The sequence below is a fragment of the Callorhinchus milii genome, unplaced genomic scaffold (genome assembly GCF_018977255.1).
Source record: "Callorhinchus milii isolate IMCB2004 unplaced genomic scaffold, IMCB_Cmil_1.0 Scaffold5, whole genome shotgun sequence".
Lineage (NCBI taxonomy): Eukaryota > Metazoa > Chordata > Chondrichthyes > Chimaeriformes > Callorhinchidae > Callorhinchus > Callorhinchus milii.
In genome coordinates, this window is record NW_024704746.1 from 47,811,813 (window position 1) to 47,831,514 (window position 19,702).

General features: G+C 42.8%; 1 protein-coding gene across 1 annotated transcript; it reads left to right on the forward strand.

Moving 5' to 3' along the window:
• Positions 1 to 738: 738 nt before the first annotated feature.
• Positions 739 to 19,702, forward strand: LOC103181811 (cystine/glutamate transporter; the record flags this gene model as incomplete). Its single annotated transcript, XM_007898520.2, has 12 exons — positions 739 to 913; positions 4,579 to 4,705; positions 7,047 to 7,162; positions 8,588 to 8,713; positions 10,686 to 10,785; positions 11,494 to 11,538; positions 12,592 to 12,715; positions 14,823 to 14,926; positions 16,452 to 16,548; positions 17,109 to 17,258; positions 18,124 to 18,301; positions 19,478 to 19,702. Coding segments are annotated over 12 exons (1,413 nt in total), but the record flags the coding sequence as incomplete, so codon positions are not given.

A 19,702-nucleotide genomic window follows, 5' to 3' on the forward strand; every position in this document is an offset into this window, starting at 1 on the left:
AGCCCTTTCTGTCAACAGAGTAGCCTCCTGGAGCGCTTGACAGTGATGGAGTCTGACATCAAGCCAGGGGGAGAGGGCTGGAGGAGGTCACCATAAGCACAATCAAAAAGGAAGATCTTTCAGCAGGTTTTGAAAGTAGGGAGGGAGAAAAATGGAGGGATTGAGGAGAGAGTTCCAGATTTTCAGGGCATAGTGGCCAAATAGTGGAGCAGATAGCACGAGGGGACATGCAGGAGGCCGGAACCAGCCGGGCAGAGGCAACGGGTGGTTGAGTGGGGGAATAAGCAAATTGGATAGGTAGGGAGGTGTGAGAGTATTTTACAACGAGTGAGAGGAGCTTGAAATCGATCCAATCGGTAATTGGAAGCCAGTGGAGCCTGGCAAAGACTGGTGTGATTTCATACAAATGTAATTTGTTGCTGTTGTCTGTATCTAATGGGATAGCAATGATGCACATCTATTGGCACATGGGACTAATTTCTGTGTGTTCTTTAATTGAGTAATTGTGAACCTGATTCGGGGTTGGAAGCAGATCACTTACTGTACAACAACAACAAGATTACATTTGTATAGAGCCTTTCACGTACCAAGGCGCTGGACTGTAGAAATGATACAAAACTTTGAAATCATTTCACTGTCTTATTTTGGTTTTTAACACCCCCCCCTTCCCCCTTTTTTTATTTAAGGAACATCATGGTAGGTGGTTCAGAAAGAGCAAAAAGGAAAGACAAGTCTGAAGAGCAGGAGGTGTATCTGAGGAAGAAAATTACTTTGGTCCGAGCCATTTCACTGCAAATTGGAACAATAATAGGCGGTGGGCTATTCATCTCTCCAAAAGGTGTTCTAATAAATTCTGGGAATATTGGGACATCGCTCATCATCTGGGTGGCCAGTGGAATACTTTCCATGTGTGGTGAGTGCATCATTTATCTCAATTGATATTTTTGATCAAAATTAATGTTATCGTGGAGTCCTGGAACGTAGTGGTTAGATCCCTTGCCTCGCAAGTAAGAGGAACCCTTGTTCAATTCCCGGGTGGGGTGAAAACTAAGGCAAGTTTCCTTACTCCACGTGCCTCTGTTTACCTAGCGGTAAGTAGGAACCCGATATGGCAGATCGCTTTTCTGGGGATAATAATCCCTTCAAAAATAATAATGATAATAATGATTTGCTCACGCAAACCATGCCCACAAATATACAGTCAATTCACTTTACAGTATATTCTGTGAAGCGCTTTGAGATGGCTAGAAGACGTGAAAATAATATCAAATGCAAGGGTTATTATTATTAATGAGAGCTATGTTTCTATTCAATTAGAATATTCTATTCTATTTCAATCGCGATGTAAGTAGCAAGGATGCAGATTATCTGTGTGTGAGCTGGAGAGGGGGGGAGTGAGGCAATGGTTTGATGCTGGCTCAATTCAATATGTAAGGGAACAACAACAAAATTAAATTTGTAAAACGCCTTTCACGTCGGGAGGACGTCCCAAGGTGCTGAGGTAGCCGCTTAATAAGCAGTTATAAACGTTTCTGTTACTCTGTTGTTTCTCAGAGGCTTGTTGTAACTTTGTTGATATTTATTGCAACTTTGTGTTAGTGACCAGTACAACTTTGTGTCCCTGATTGTGTTAACTAATGCCCACTGTGACCGAATGTGTTTTTAGGGAGAGAATTTGCAACCTTTCATGTTACGAAGGTTCCCAGTAAAATTGACAAGGCAGAGATGGCTTTAGAAACACACTCTTTGTGCCAGTAATTGCATACCGGTGGACGTGGCATCAAAAGATTGCATCCAGTGCAGGGAAATGTTGGGTTTTGCATTCTGCTTGAATGCAAATGCTTGAATGCAAAAAAAAATGGCCCTCGTCCAGGAGTTGATGTTGGACAGGCAGTCGGTCAGGACACCAGTAGTCCTGGAGTTCAGGGTGGAGGCAGAGAGGTAGAGTTGGGTGTCATTCGCATACACGTGGAAATTTACCCCATGTCTGCGGATGACGTCACCAAGGGGGAGCATGTAGAGGGTGAAGAGGAGGGGACCGAGGACAGAGCCCTGAGAAACACTGCATGAGACAGTGCGGGGGCTGGAGGAGAAGCCGTTTGCCGGGACGAAGTGAAGGCGGTGTGAAAGGTAGGATCTGAACCAGTCAAGGACAGAACCTTGAAGGTTGAGGAGGGAGGAGAGGCGGTGGAGGAGGATTGAGTGGTCCACGGTGTCAAAGGCGGCGGAGAGGTCGAGGAGGATGAGGAGGCAGAGGGAGCCCTGGTTGCACATGGTCAGGATGTCGTTTGTGATCTTGACCAGAGCAGTTTCCGTGCTGTGGGCAGCGCAGAAACCTGATTGGAGGGGCTCATGGAGGGAGTGAGAGGAGAGGAAAGAGTGAAGCTGGGAGGCAATGGCTCTCTCAAGGAGCTTGGATAGGAAAGGGAGATTTGAGATGGGTCGGTAGCTAGATATATGTGATGGGTCGAGGGAAGGTTTTTTTCAAGGTGGTGGTGATAGTGGCTGTTTTGAGGGGGGAAGGAACAGTGCCAGATGACATGGAGAGGTTAATGATGTCAGCGAGTAGTGGGGCAAGGAGGTGGAGCTGGGATTTAAGGAGATGGGTGGGGATGGGGTCGAGGGAGCAGATGGTGGACTTAATGGAAGTTACCGTGTTGAAGACAGAAGTGGGGGTGACAGGTTCAAAGGCGTGGAAGGAGGGATGGGTAATTGTCAGATGGGTAATTGTGTGGGGTGGGGTAGGGAGCGGTTGGAAGTTCGGGAGGGCAGTGGCAGCTGAGCGGATTCCCTTGATTTTGGACTTGAGGAAGTCCAACATTTTCTTGCAGTGAGAATCGGAGGAAAGTATCTGCGAGGCATGTCGGGGAGGGCAGAGGAGCCGGTTAGAACAGTAATTATGACATTCAAAATATACTAAGAATTGAATTTCTTGTACATTTTACAACATGCATTTTTGAAAAAGGTGTCTAACATATTTGAATAGATTTCCATTGAAAGTAACACATTTAAATATTTCCATTTCCATATGCCAACACATTATATTTGATATGTAAAATTAGCAATCCATGAAACTCAACAATGGATAGTTTGCACAGAGAGAGAGAGAGTTCTCTAGTTATGGTTGAATTCTGGCTTACCTTAATTGGTGAAAGACGTTTAGAAAAGAACTTGCTTGTTATTGCACTTTATTATATTCAAACAGCTCACTGTACTTCATAGCTAATCACTGCCAAGTGTAATGACTATAGACAAATGCAATGCTTTTTTTAAAGCAGTGTTCTCTTTTAGTTTGGATTGCAAAAAGTAGGGAGGTTACAGATTCAAATGGAGCCCTCTGCTGAGTTAGCTTATTTTGTTCAGTTGAACTGTTGCAATAGGCCTTAACACACCTGAGTTAGGGAGGAAAAAGACAGCTAGTGTCACTGCTTTTCAAAGATACCTGCTGGAAAGTGTGCATGTGTAGTCAGCTGATAAGATCAGGGGGATATGGTTTGATTGTGATGCCCCATAGGGAACTTTGGTGAGACACTTCTTACACAAAGGACAATTTCACAACTTGCATTGAAATGGCTCTTTTCAACTTGCTTTTCAAGTCTCAAAGTGCTTTATAGAGATAATGGCAGACACTGGGATGAAGCGCAAGGGATGAAGGATGGGAAAAGAAAGGTGACTACAGGCACAGTTGAAGAGGTAGGTTTTTAGGCAGCTGTTAAAGAGATGAGTGGGACTGAGGAGTTGAGAGACTTCTATGGGAGAGGTTCCAGTGGCTGAAGGTTCAGTGTCATGGAGCTTGGTATTTTATACTAAATGCTTCAGTGATTAGAGTTGGGGGCTTCTCGGGTCGGGAGGACAAAATCAGTATCCTATTTATATTAACAAATTTAAAATACTCATTTCTCAAAATAACTTTAAAATATTTAATGGACACAAACATATATTTTGAAGACATCCGAAAGCCTTAAATTAAGTTGGAATCGTAATACATAAAATGCTGGCATTTATGGTTTGAGCAGAGGAGCAAGCTGATCCTCTTGTTTGTTACAAGTCCCTCCAAAGTACAACTTCCCTGCCTGTTCAAACATGTAGTGTTTTATCCCCTTGTGAGTGTACTCTCACACTCACACAATACACATTCATATAGACAATACATTTTCATGTAAATTAGTCCTCCTTCAGACAACAACATCCTTTAACAGTTCCTGCTACCTGTGGGGTGTAAATGACCGCAACAGTACCATGCAAACACAAGGGTAGCGTCCCAACAGTCTCCATTCAAACGAGTATGTAGGTTCCCTGGTCATGACGTCACTACCGCCACATCAGTGCTGATGGTGGTGGCAGACAGGGTGAGGAACCAAGAATTTCCCAAGTTCACCAAAGCGGAAGGGGTGAACAAGAGAGTGAGGCTGCAGAAGATCACACACAGATTGAGGGAATGGCTATAGAATTTGGAGCGAGTTACCGGCGAATAAAATAAACAGAAAAACTCTACAAAATGTTACAAAATATTTCACTTCATTCAATTGACATTATGACCATTAAATAATTTTTAACTGTACATTTTTGGGCCTCCAGGAACTCTATCTTATGCAGAACTTGGAACAAGCATTAAGAAATCCGGTGGTCATTACACCTACCTTCTGGAGACACTTGGTCCCTTACCAGCCTTTCTAGAGTTATGGTCTGAGATCATTATTATCAGGTAACATATACGTTGTATCTCACATATTCTGCTAATATAACTCAAGAATATGGAGCCTTTCCATTCGTCTGCTCTACACAACACATCAGTAAGGTTAGTACACAGTTGCTGCCCACCCAGTTCACAAGACTAAAGAGATGAGATGAAGAATTGAGATGAAGAAGGCCCTTCGGTCAATCTGATCCAATCCTTCCAGAACATTTAGCCTACCGTCCTCCCATCGCACCACTAAGCTGTTGTTTAAACAAGTCCAGTGTCCTCATCTCAACGTCCCTTCCTGGCAACCTATTCCAGCCTTTGATAAAGAAACCTTAGGCAAGTTTCCTTACTCCCCAATTGTTAGTCGATTGTTAGATTGCTTTCCTGGGCTAGCAATGCCTTTTAAAAAAATAATAATAAGAAGAATTTGGTCACTCATCCATAGCTATTTGCGAACACTGCTCTGTGCAATTGGCTACCGTGTTTTGCCCACAAAATATACAGTCAATTCACTTTACAGTATATTCTGTGAAGTGGTTAAGATGTTCCGATGACATGATAAGGCGCTATATGAAATACAACGATTATTTTTATTATTATTATAAGTAAAACTTCTTGGTATCTGTCCTAAAATTGCCCTTTGCAATTCTAAACCTATGTTCTCTTGTTCTACTGTCTTGATGCTTACTAAAGTATTGTTCTATGTTTACTTCTTCAATCCCAATGAAAATTGAAAATCATCAACTAAAGTGTAATAGCACACAGTTCCACAAACTTTATTGTTTAAACTCGTAATGGAAATATAGGTCTGTCCATTTGTCCTGGAGTTTGTTCAAACCTTAATTTTTTTTTGCAGTGTGGTACATTTTACAATTATTCTTCTCTGATAAGTTTAAATAAATTCATGTATCTTTGACACATCAGCTAAGCTCCAAACAGACCTCACATCTACACTTCCATCACAGATCACTGGATATTGATCAGGACTTGTAAGTCTCATCTTTCCCTGAACTAAAGTGAAAAGCTGAGGCCTATGTCCTAATATCAGCAAACTCAGCATAGAATGTGGATTAAACCTCCCAGTTTATATGGGTCAGCTATTCACTGATTACACCCATTGTTTTACAGATGATAGTTGTAGCTTATGCTGTGGCAAGGTGATGCTTTCATTACAGTGGGGTGAAATATGTAGCAATTCCAAACAGGAATCTCAGTAGGGAATCCTTATGCAATTGGAATTAGTCCTTAGGGACATCCACTCTAAAAGCAGTTTCTGACAGTCTGTTTGATGTACTTTGGATTTTCTTAATTAAAAAATCTTTAAAATTGCTGACTTTAGACACCCACACTATTACTTCTTCCTACAACAACAACAAGATTACATTTGTATAGCGCCTTTCACTTTGGGAGGACGTCCCAAGGCGCTGGACAGAGTACAGCATTTCAGACCTGAGCTGGGGTTGGGGGGTTAAGAGAGGGGAGGGAAAGGGGGTGGCTGATGGCATGGTTGAAGAGGAGGGTCTTGAGGCGGGACTTGGAGGTGGTTAAGGAGGGGGCGAGGCGGAGTGACTGGGGGTTGGAATTCCAGAGGTTGGGGGCAGAGTGGCTGAAGGCTCTCCCGCCAATGATGGGGCAGGTGGGTCAGGGAACGTGGAACAGGCCAGAGATGGCTGAGTGGATGGAATGGGCGGGTTGGTAGGAGGCTAGGAGGTTGAGGAGGACAAGGTATTGGCATTTCGACGATACATCTTTGAGTCCTTCTTTGCCCCTTGTGAAGCTCCAGTCTTGGCAATAAAACTCGTGACTGCAGTTGGACTTTGTAAGTACCACAGTTATGTCACAGTTTGCTACAGGAACTGATCTTACAATCAAAGGAACAAACTTTTGAGTTGGGAGGTTTGGGTTAATTGTTAACCCCCATGAGCATATGCTCAGCAATGCAAATAGGCAGAAGATTGCAACCGATAGGAATTCTGCCTGTAGGAACTGCTGCTAGTTTCTAAGAGGGAAAGGGGGGGGGGGTCTCTGCAGACCAGTTCCCTCAGAACAAGTTGTAACCTCTTTTCCATTCAGATGGAATGTTAATCAAAGATGATCCTATTAGCTAAGTAGCACCACACGAGATGATACCCTCGTCCAACTCAAGATACACTCACACGTGTACATACACTGCAAGATCACAAGACACAGATGAACACACACAAACTGTCAGCAAAATATATCACAAGATAATATTTATTCTCAGAGCTTCTATTTCTACCTTTTCATCACTCAATACATACAGATACTTAATCTATTTAGTTAGTGGCTGTTTCTTAATAAATCTATTGGTATCTCATTGTGATTTTCTTGTTTTGAACAGGCCAGCAAACAGTGCAGTTATTTCCTTGGCATTTGGACGATACATCATCGAGCCCTTCTTTGCCCCTTGTGAAGCTCCAGTCTTGGCAATAAAACTTGTGACTGCTGTTGGAGTTTGTAAGTACCACAGTTATGTCACAGTTTGCTACAGAAACTGGTCTTACAGTCAAAGGAACAAACTTTGAGTTGGGAAGCTTGGGTTAATTGTTAACCCCCATGAGCATATGCTCAGCAACGCAAATAGGCAGAAGATTACAACCGATAAGAATTCTGCCTGTAGGAACGGCTGCTAGTTTCTAAGGGAGAAAGGGGGGGTCTCTGCAGACCAGTTCTCTCAGGACAAGTTGTAACCTCTTTTCCATTCAGATGGAAGATACACAGACAGTCATTTTGTCTTTATCTATACTCAGCTGGGAGGACTCCTGTTGGGAGCACTCCTTTAATATACGTTCTCCCAGTCTCTCTCTGTCTTTCTCTCAGGCTCTCTGTCTCTCTCTATGTCTCTCTCTCAGTCTCTATCTCCGTCCCTTTCAGTCTCTCTTAGTCTATCTCTCTCAGTGACTCAGTGTCTCTCTCACTCTCTCTCAGTCTCTCTTTCTCAGTCTCTCTCCTGCTCTGCCTCTCTCTCGGCCTCTCTCTCTCAAACTCTCTTTCCCAGTCTCTTTCTCTCTCAGTCTCTCTCTCTCTCTCTCTCTCTCTCTCAGTCTGTCTCTCTCTATCTTTCTCCGTCTCTCCCACAAATCACACAGTCACTACAGTTTATAGTATATTCTCTCCCACAGACTCTCAATTTCAGCCGCTCTCACTATCTCAGTCTCTCTCTCTCTGTCTGTCCCCCATGTCATACCTCCCATGACAACCAGAAACAAATGCCATACATTTGTTGCAGAATATAGATGTATCTCTCTGAATGGTGTGTACCTTCCTCTGTCGCTCCGTAGTTGCAGATTACGATGCATACCTCATATTATGAGGTTTAATTAAAGCATATTTTAATACAGCTCATCAATGATAGGCGATGCCCCCCTACTCCCATCACATAAAAAATATGCCTATAACACTGTCGATGAGGTATAAATCATATCTCTATGTCAATCGGTTATTGCGTGAATGTGGGATACACAGAGAGACAGACAGACAGATAGTCTTTATTAGTACAGATAGATATCTCTGTAAGATTACCTCTGAGATATCTCTCCTCAAGGTTGAAGATCTGCAGCTTATCTGATTGATCATTGTCTCCAATACAGGGGATTAACCTTTTTGCTTTCTGCACTGCCTTTTGAGTTTGGGAGCTCAGCTCTGTTATGAAGAAAAGAAGAGATGTCTGAATCCTGCAATTAATAATACAACCAAATATCTACATGAGCTTCAAAAAATGCTGCTGACAGAGAATTTAACTATTAAAAGTAATTTCGATCCAAGACCGTATGATCTTTAAATTGGATATTTAGAGCTCACACATGTTGTAATAGTTGGTCTGGTTCTGTTCTTTCTGTTACACGGTCTTGAGAAAGTCTTTGCATTTGTCTTTCTTTCCAGCTCTGGTAGTGTTCTTAAACTGCTGGAGCGTGAGTTGGACTTTCCGGACTCAGACCATCCTCATGTACGCTAAGCTGGTAACGATTGGACTGATCATCATTCCAGGAATGATAGCTTTGGCCCAAGGTATGATTTTACCATCAGCATGCTCACAGAGACAGACTCAAAGCATTGGGAAAGTTGGTATACAAACAGCTATATTATGTTGGATCACACAGAGATGAAACTGGTGCTGAGATAAAATCTGCCCAAGCCTTGCATATGCAACCAAGCTGAGCTTTTGGCTTTCTCTATTAACCCTGAGCTAAGGATGCAAACAGCACTTTGGGTCAAATGGGGGTTGAAGAGTAACAAATGGAATCTGATTCAAATAGAGTTGAACCACTGCTTCAAATATAACTCCTTAATGTTTTACATGGGCTGAAAAGACAAAGTCTTCACAGTGTGACAAGTAAGATATTGCACATGTTTGGCTTGAGCTGAATGTCCCAGGTACTTTTCTCACCAGCAAAATAGTAGGCTGCACAAGAGAATTAACCGTCTTACCACAGGAAACATTCAGAAATTCGTTGAAATTCAGGCAGCATGCATTAAAATTTGCAATATTTCATGTGCTAAATGTGATGACCACCTTAGTTCTAACTGGTTAAGCACTCATTTTTACAACAATTATCTTCCCTTGTCTTGGATCCCTCTACCAGAGAGGTTTATCATTTTCGCACATTATTCTAAACACTTCAGTCAGATCATCTTTTAACCTCTTTTGTTTGTACATTACTAGCATTATTGCAGCAATTTCCCCTTTCCTGTGAAGTAGAGCTATCAATAAACACACTGGGGTTTATCAGATGCTGATCACTGAAAGCAATCTTATCCCTTTCTAATGATGTAACGAAAAGATGACCATTTTTTGAAGTAATAAAACCTTTCATTGTCATTGATAAAATCTTTCTCATCTAATAGATATTTTCATATAGTTCTCAGGTCAGCATATAATGCTATCTGATTTATGGTCTATCAACATAATCATGGAGATTAGGCGTTTCATTTTCACCATTATATTGCAAAGGAATGTGGACTGATGTGTTTTACAAGACAATAAACACAACAAATAAAGCAGTTCAGATGACATACAAAATCATGGTTCATGTTCAAGTGATTTATCAATATCATCTCAACCTTGAAATGTTCCATATGCATGAAACGCACTTCATTCAGCCTGTGATAGAGACATAAGATACACAAATAAATTACCTAATTATTTTTGCTACTTTTGCACCCTGGCATATAATGTGCACTTTTACATTTTTGATTTCTCTCCTGAAGTTTTTGACACTTTAATGGAGTATGGTTCCATGAACTCCAGCAACCTTCTGGGACCTCGTCCAATGTATGCAAAGGCCAACTAAAATATCTAAATTCATGCTGCAGTGGAGATCAGCAAGCTCAGCAAAAACAAGGTCCAACCCAGGGCTTTCTGGCCTCTCTGGCCCAGTGCAATACCTTTATCCACTAAGCATTCAGGAAGACTATAAAGAAGTCTTCATATAACCTTCACTTCTCCTTATCTCTGAAAATGTTTATATCTAATGTGCCTTTGACCCACTTTCTAATTTACCTTATTCTATATTATATTAAAAAAAATATTATATTATAAAATATTCTTTTTTTATTCTTAATCTATGTTAATTGCGAATTGCTTTAAGAACTGTTATTGTATATTTTACACATAACATGGTCTTGCATAACCCACCCACACTGGAGTCTTGTATGAATTTACAAGGACAGAAAGTACCTAAACAATTAAATCTATTAATAGTGGTCATCACTGTGGCATTCTACATGTACTCATTAACTTTCTAAGTTAACTTTCTAGTTGTGTAAACTGAATCTCAATTTACATAATTCAGATTTCCCCTGGTTCAATACTCTTAACTTGAAACATGCTTCATCAGATTTTATTTACAATTACATTTAATGGATTTTATTTCTCATTGTGCTTCTATAGGCAAGTTTTTTGTTGAATCGTTTATTGATCTTAGTTAGAAACTTTGTGAAGCCTGCATTAAACTGAACTCAGCTACTTGTTTTTACAAAGGTCACTCTGACAACTTCCAGAATGCTTTTGATAGCAGTTCTATTACATTGGACAGGATCCCACTAGCTTTCTACTCTGGCATGTATGCTTACAGTGGCTGGTATGTAAGAAGTTCAATGAGTGTGTATGTGTGTGCTGGTGCATGGCGGGGGTGCGGGGGGTGGGGGGGGGGGGGGTGGTGGGGGTTGATAAAGAGACAGAGAGAAATATGGTGGTCATCGCTTCTTTAGTTTTGGGCCTGAGATGGGCTGGTAGAGGAAGTGAGAAGACCAAGGGTGAATGGTGAAGAGAGCAAAGGTAGCTATTTCAAGAAAATGAGTTGAGGCATAAAGAGAGCAGTATGTGAAGAGAATGAGAAGATATGTCAAGAGGGTGAGGGTGGGCATATAAAGATCGCAGAGCAGATACTGTATATGAAGACAGAACAGATATATGTGGAGAGTGAGGCAGAGAGAATGAATCAAGACACATTAAGAGAACAACACACAAAATACTACAGATGCTGGAAATCTGAAACAAAACAGAAGTTGCTGAGAACACTCAGCAGGTCAGGCAGCATCTATGGAGAAAGGAAAGTGAGTCAACGTTTTGGATCCAGACACTTCGTTGGGTCGACTTCTGCTTTTGTTTCACGTTAAGAGACTATGGATTGATGTGGAGAGATGAAAGTTTGAAATGAGCAGAGTGAACAAGTATGTGAAGAGGACAAGGGACTATGAATAGTGTGTGTGAATGTGTTGCTAATACATTGTTCATGAGGTGCTGCCTGTATTTAAATATTTGTTGATAATTCTATCACTTTTTTTAGGTTTTATATCACCTTTGTCACAGAAGAGGTGGTTAATCCAGAAAGGTGTGTTTTCCAGTTCTGTCTCAGTTTACCGATAAACAGGAACTTTAATCATTTAGACGTTTTCCAATGAGATCTGTTAAGCAATAGTGAGCAATGGGAGAAATTGTAAACAGGAGCAACAGAGCACCATCATAAAGAAAAACTCCGGACTAGTTATCAGTGTTGCAGGGGCACTGCCTTTCTCTTTGCAGAAGTAGACCAGTAAGCACATTTGATATGATTCCCATGTGATAAGATTATCAAGTGTGGCTGTCCTTCCTACATGGTTCCAGGTTTTGTATGTTGGTAATTGTCAACCTTGATCACACTGATTTTTCACATGGCACAACTGTAGAATGATAGAAATTCGCAGCACAGAAGAAAGTCATTCAGCCAATCTTGTCTGCATGATACTTTTTAGATATTCCAACAATTCCATGTTAAATTGATGCCTTCTAATTACTGACTCGCTGATAAAATATGTGCCTTTTTTTTCCTTTTCTCCTTGCTCTGTACAGGCTGGGTACATGATAACTCACTTAACTGAACATCCCAGTTATCAGGGCAGCTCACTATTCAGGTCATATTTGCACAGACTGTTTTCTTCATATGAAACCAACAATGATCAAATTCCCCAACTCCCAAATGAGGGCAAAATAAACCAGTCTATTGACAGCCCTTAACAGTACAGTTGAACTGTAGATATCTTAGGATCCTGATTTAACATGATGTCTCCTCAGTTTCATTCCTTCTTCCCTTCCTGAAGTGTTCAGAACACACTGGCAAAGGGTGACAGGACCTGCTCCCAAGCTCCCTGTGGCCCCAGCTGCTAAGACCTGTGTGAAAGCAGCTTGTACTGCCTTTACACAGTGCATTCCCCTTTGCCCTCCTTAGAGGCTCCTCACTACGACTCAGCCTTTTCCCCCCCACTGGGGCAGGTGAGATTTATTTTTACCCCCCTCCCAATCCTCTGCCCAGTCGTTCATTTATTTCAATGGGTTTTAAGCAGAGTTTATGGGAAACGAGAACAATTCAAGTTATGTTTAAATTCAAATATTTTCCTCTTTACCATAGGAATATTCCTCTGGCAGCAATTTTTTCTCTGACACTTGTTACTGTGCTCTACCTGTTCACCAACATGGCTTATTACACAGTATTGACAGCTGACGAGGTGTTGGCATCTCCGGCAGTTGCTATGGTAAGTAACTAAGATTGAACACTGTCACTAAGATTCTATCTATCCCTACATAATTTACAGTGTGGATTTTGAACACATAAAAGTCATTATTGTGCAAATTAACAATTTTCTTCTTTGCAGCTTGTGCCAGTACCATGTCCTCCCAGGTTAGATACAAAGTACCAGAAGGGGTTATACACAATGATGAATATTAAGCTACACAGGGTGGTCCAAACTTTTGGCTGCCGTGGGTCGAATTCCCTATTTGAGAAAGGGCCGTACAAGCATTATTTCCCTTACAGAAACATAGCCACATTTACATAGCGCCCTTTTCATGTTGGAAGGACATCTCAGAGCTCTCGACACTGCCAGTCTGGAATCTGAGCTGGGGGTGGTAGCCGAGACAGGTGAGATGGGAAGGGGAAAAGATGACCGAAAGAGTGGTCAAAGAGTTATGTCTTGATGTGCTTTGAAAGAAAGTAGGGAGCGAGTCAGAGGGACTCAAGGAATGGAACACCAGAGAGTGGGGGCGAAATGGTGATGGTGGAGCAGATGGAATGGGGGGCATGAAACAAGCTGGTGTTTGCTGGGCAAAGGGAACAGCCAGGTCAGGATGTCGCAGAGGTATGAGGGCACCGGGGGAGGGGGAATGAAGGATGTAGAGGACTTTCTCACTGGGGAAAGAGGGAGTTTTCTGTGAGGAAACTGCGTGGCATGTCACTCGGTGTCTGTACTCAGTCCCCGCCCTGTGGTGGCCGAGGGAGACTTCGATCATCTGTCCCGACAGTGAATCACGAAACGCTGCCCTCACTTCTCTTTGTCGCTGTTCTCTCACCCTTTTTATTTCTCTCTCTCCCCCTCCTCTCCCTCGTGTTTTCTCTCTCTCAATCATTCTCCCTTCTCTCTTACGACCTCTCTCACACACACTGTCTCTCCCCTCTCTCACACATTCTCTTTCTCACACTGTCTCCCGTCTCACACACTCTCAATCACTCTCTCGCTCTGCTCTCTCCCTCACTCTCTCTGTTTCTTTCTCTCCCCCTCTCACTCTCTATTAATCACTTTCTCTCCCTTTCTGTCAATCACCCTCTCTTAATCTCCCCCTCTCTCTGCTCTCTCAATCACTCTCTCTCACCCAACTCTCTGTCTCTCCCATCTCACACTCTCAATCTCTCTCTCTCTGTTCTCTCCCTTTCAATCACTCTATCTCTCCATCATTCTTTCTCTTCCCCCTCTGTCACAGTCTCTCTCTGATCTCATTCAATCACTCGCTCCCCCTCTTAATCCCCCAATCACCCCTCTCTCCCATTCAGCCTCCCCCATTACCCCCTCTCCATCCCTCCTCTCCCTCCCCATCCCACCTCTCCATCACCCCATCTCCCCACTCTCTCCCCATCTGCCCTCTTTCAATCCCTCTTCCCTGTCCCCCACTCGCAATCTTCCTCTCCCCCTCTCTGCCCCCCTCCCTCTCCCCCTCTCTGTCTCATCCCCCTTCCATCCCTCTCTGTCCCCCTCTCCTTGTCTCTCTGTCCTCTGGAGCCGGTGCAGTTTCTATGGACGCAGTGGATAAGGAGACACGCTTGCTTTCTGCTCAGCTCCAGTGCACACTGCAGTAGTGGCTGGTATTATTTCCACTCTGCGCACTGCATCCTCCCATCCGCCGGCTCCTGCTGCTGCCCTGGGAGGACGTTCACCAGGGAGGGAGGGAGCGGACCGTTGGAATGGTCTCGGGCCGGATAAAATCACTCGTCGGATCACATGCTGCCTGTTGGACCACCCTAAGCTACACCAAAGCTTCAAGTGGAATTTTTTTCACACTTAGCAGCTTGTTCAATCAATCATAAGGGAGCTGAATAGATGCCTGTTTAGGGAGGGAGGATGGATGAGGGCAAGATGGTGTTTGAAATGTCTGACTAACAGCACTAATCGCATAAATCCAGGCAGATTTTTCTTGTACCCGACCTAATATTCTTAAACGCAGCTGTTTACTCAGCATGGGGTTATCTAGCTGTAACCATGCCATCCACTCCCGACCATCCTGCCTGTGGGTACAGCTGTTGAGTTCCTTTGGAAAGAACCTCTTTGTTTCTCAGTACTGTCGTAACCTCGTGTTTCTTTTTGTTATGAGACTTTTGGATCTCACGTCCTAAAGGAGTTCTCCTCAGTGATTTCAATCCTCGTGGCCCTGGCATGTGTTGGGACGCTAAACGGTGGGATGTTTGCTAGTACCAGGTAATACAGTCGTCACACAGAGGATACATTTCATGATCCTAGTGCTCACCTTCAAAGCCCTCCATAGTCTTGCTCCCCCTTACGTTTACAACCTCCTAACCCCCTCCGATCCTGCTCGCTTCCTTCGCTCAGTGGGTACCGGCCTGCTTCACGTCCCCCGCTTCACTCGCCCCACTATTGGCGGGTGGGCTTTCTGACACTTTGCCCACACCCTCTGGAACTCCATCCCACAGTCCCTCCGCCTTGCCCCCTCCCTTGCCTCCTTCAAAACCCATCTCAAAATCCTCCTCTTTGACCGTAGTTTCGATCTTCCTGCTTCACCCCCTGCCTTCTACCTGCCCCTATCCCGACCCCCAGCTTGGGTCTGAAACTCTGTCTGTCCAGCCTCTTGGGACGTCCTCCCGAAATGAAAGGCGCTATACAAACGTAATTTTGTTGTTGTTGTTGTTTTTATCATCAGAAGGGGAGCTGGTTAGTAAGAGATGGAGCAACCAAGATACCTTGCCTTAGGATCAGAAGGGTCTGGGCTCAATTCCCAAAGAGCCCACTCAACATCTAAATTTTTAAGGATGATCAAATTAATACATTTCTAAAGATATCCTGGTAACAAACCAGGTGGAGTAAAGAAATAATATCTCCCTTGGGTTGAATGGACTCCTAATGGAGCCAGGAAGACATATTTCAAGCTTTTGTTGATAGCTGAGCAATCTGTGATCATGTGGCTTAGAGGAGAGCACATGTCCTAAACCCTACTAGCCAAAGGCCCAACAGGTAGGGCAACCCTGGCTGCAGAAGCCATCTGAAATGTGCCACTACTTTGATCTGGTAAACTGTGCAGCTATTAAAGATAGCCATTAAAATGCTACCCTTACACCTGCCCTACCAAAGGCTCCATCCAGTCTCACAAAACAAACCACTTTCACTAGTTGCTCAACCTCATTGCGTCCTGACTTTCAGCATTTCCCAGTCTGTTGAACTTTAAGACGTCCTCTCGACATGAAAGGTGCTAGCTGTATTTTATTTTCGCTCATTCTTCATGCCATGTGTAATCTTACACAGGCTCTAATTTGTGATTTTCACAAGCTGAGTTAGAAATGCTGACTGCGACATCTGTTTGCAAGTACTGTACTAAGAATGGTTCAACTTGTGATACAGTATTCGCTAAATGATTTCTTGTGAATCCCATAAGCCAGAAAAGTGTAAAAGGAGAGCGGGAAACATACCACCATCAGAGGAAAGATTAGAACTAGTGGCTCTCTGACAAGTTAATACAGTGGCCTATCGCACCATTGAGACGTCTCAAAGTGCTTTGCAGAATACACTGGAAAATGAATTGACTGTATATTTTGTGGGCGAAACGCAGCAGCCAATTTACAAACTGAGAAAATGACACGATGGGCCGAATGACCATCTTCTGTGCTGTAAATTTCTATATCATCCAAATTAAAAGTGACTCTGACTAAGCCATGTCATCTTTTATTTGGCATTCGCTGAGTAACAATTGCTATTTTATGTCTTGCAAAAGGGTGTTGTTTGTGGCTTCCAGAGAAAACCAGTGGCCAGTCCTCTTCTCCATGATCCACGTCCGAAACCATGTTCCTCTTCCAGCTGTGCTTTTACTGGTGAGTAGATCACAGGTTTCGTCAAGATTAATAATAATCTTGCATTTGATATAGCGCCTTATTACAACGATGAGATGTCTCAAAGCGCTTCACAGAATATGTTAGAAAGTGGATTGACTGTGTATATTCTGAGCAAAATGTGGCAGCTAATTGCACACAGCAGTCTACAAACAATCGTGGATTGAGAGACCCTTTTTTTTGAAGGATTATTATCCCCAATCCGTCAATCGACTAACAATCGAATTCCTACTTACCTCTATAATAATAATAATCCTTGCATTTTGATATAGCGCTTTTCACGTCTTCTCGACTTCTCAAAGCACTTCACAGAATATGCTGTAAAATGAATTGACTGTGCAAATGCGCTGCATTTGTACAGATACTTGTCGCACAAACACTAGTTTCTTCTTGATATTTCAAATGGTGCTAGTTACGTGATTGATTTTCACTAAAGACTGATAACACAATCAAACCGAGCTCTCAGGTCAGAGAAAGCAAATTGAAAAGAATTACATACCACACTGCCTCCAACGCCTGCAATCCATTTCTGTGTTCCTCAGTACCCACTGATCATGCTGATGATCTTCATCGGAGATCTGTATGACTTGCTGAATTTCTACAGCTTTCCCAACTGGCTCTTTATGGGACTTGTAACCTTCGGCCTCATCCGGCACCGCTACAAACATCCCAATCTGCCTCGGCCTTTCAAGGTACAGTATAATATCATCTACCTGCTTAAGTTAGAGGCAACCGAGTAATAGAATGCCTTCCTTTCTCCTCATTAGTTACAGAGTCAGCACCCAGTTGACCTTATGCTGTCTGTTTGAATCAGTCCTGAGGTTTCGGGCACGGATTTTGTGGAAGGTATCCTTTAGATAGCAGGACTTATATGGTCAGACGTGCGATATTCATCCACTGAAATAGTCCTAAACCTGAACCTCTGTGTAGTCATAGGCTGTAAACCATCCTGGCTTCAAATTTAACAATTGTTGCTATTTCTGATTTTGGAAGTCAGTTGTTTTTAAGAACTGCAGAAAACTGGCTTCAAAATGAAGACTAAATTGAAGAGTTTTCCACAATTCTGCTCCCTCCTATATTTTAGGACAAAATGGTCCAAACAACAACAAAATTACATTTGTATAACGCCTTTCATGTTGCGGAGGATGTCCCAGGCAATAACTGTGTGGATATCCAGACTGTCAGATTCATGCACGCAATTCTCCTGACCCCAGACACTGGAAATGGGAAGGGCAGAGGAAGCAAAAAATGTAAAGTGGGATTGAGACAGCAAGACACCATGCTGCAGAGACTAAAGGTCTTACAGGATAACAGGCAGAATTCTGGGCTTTGACATACTGATGGATAGGTAAATAGGATTCATTCATTGATAATGCCAATCGTATCACATTAAAAATACAATGTTGCTCTGTCAATCTCCGGATCCTATTGTCATTATGTTATTCCTGCACTTTGATGGAACACCTTGGATTACATCAAATATTGTGTTGCTCACAGTAAATGGGACACAATCTAATGTGATTTATGATTTAATCAAGTATTCCCTTATCTGTGCAGGTTCCGATCATCTTTCCTGTCATCTTTACTGTCGTGTGCCTGTTCATTGTGACCATGTCCCTTTACTCGGACCCTTTTAACACAGGGGTTGGCTGTGCCTTAACCCTATCTGGCGTGCCTGTCTATTACCTGACAGTGCATAGATCCCAAACACCAGCCTGCTGCAGAAGAGCATTTTGTGAGTACATAGGCCAGTGTCATGCATTGTGCGAAAGGACAGGATGTGCTGATGATTCAGGGAAGAGGAGGAATGTGATTTTGAAAATGTTTATTCTCAGTTGGATCAGGCACTGCCATTAGACCCCAAACTGCTGGGTCCCAGCGACGGTCAAGCAATGCTCTAATCCATTGCTAATGAGGACCACTTCGCTGTTGGCGGCACCATGCCTTGCACAAGCCAGTTTGATCTGCTTTTCCTGCTCAAAGTCAACCACATGACTGGAAAGTGAATGGTCAAAATCCGATCCGCTTTTCCTGCTCAAGGAAAACGATCCCACTATGCTAATCACAGAATGTGGGAAGGGTAAGAAAAAAAGTTTCTTAATATCTGCCCAGGACTCCATGTCACTCATCTATGCTACTGTCATCCATAAAAGTGTGGCAGAACAATATAGCGCAGTGCATTATTCAAGAGCCTACATATTCATCTGTCTTCACATTACCTTCTGCTGGTGATCATAAAGTGCGTTAATATTCCTAAATGTAAGAATGACTGACATAGACATGCTTGTAATGTCATAATATAGCTCACAATCCTTAGCACTGCAAGAGCCAGGTCAAACAAGTGCAAGGTTATTCTGAAATAAATCAGTTCTCTACCAGCTGTTCATAATAATAATCCTTGCTTTTGATATAGCGCCTATCACATCATTGAGACGTCTCAAAGCGCTGCACAGAATATATTGCAAAGTCAAAAAACTGTGTATTTTGTGGGTGAAACACAAAGTAGCCAATTGTGCGCAGCAGTGTCCCACAAACAGCTGTGGATTGAGCGACTCCATTTTTTTTTGGAGGGATTATCACCCCCAGAAAGTTTTCTGCCAAATCGACTAACAACCGGGTTCCTACTTACCACTATGTAAACAGAGGTGTGCGGAGTAAGGAAACTTGCCTTAGGTTTCGCCTCTTCCGGGTCCTCTTGTTTGCTTGTGAGACTAGCGTGCTAACCACTACGCTACAGGACAGTGACATCGACTTACTGTGCAATCCCTGCCTTTTTGTTTTGGTTTTGCAGTAAATTTATTAAGCGGGTGTCTTGATACGATATAATATTTTAAAAATATTTGCAAACTCACTCGCTCACATTTGGGCTCCAAGGTTGGTTATGGAGTTTACCTGCGCTTATTTCTTTCAGACTTCCTCACTGAGAAGCTGCAGATCCTGATGGAAGTGATGCCTCAGGAAACTGACACACTGAGGGGCTGAGGAAGAGCGTACCACCACCAAACCACTGCAAGAATCATCTCATAGTGCAAGTGTCCTCATCTCATCGTACGGATATGATCACCTGAGACGCGTACTTTTTACTTTACCACATCACATCAGTCAGATACTTATTGAAACTATTTAAATAACTAAT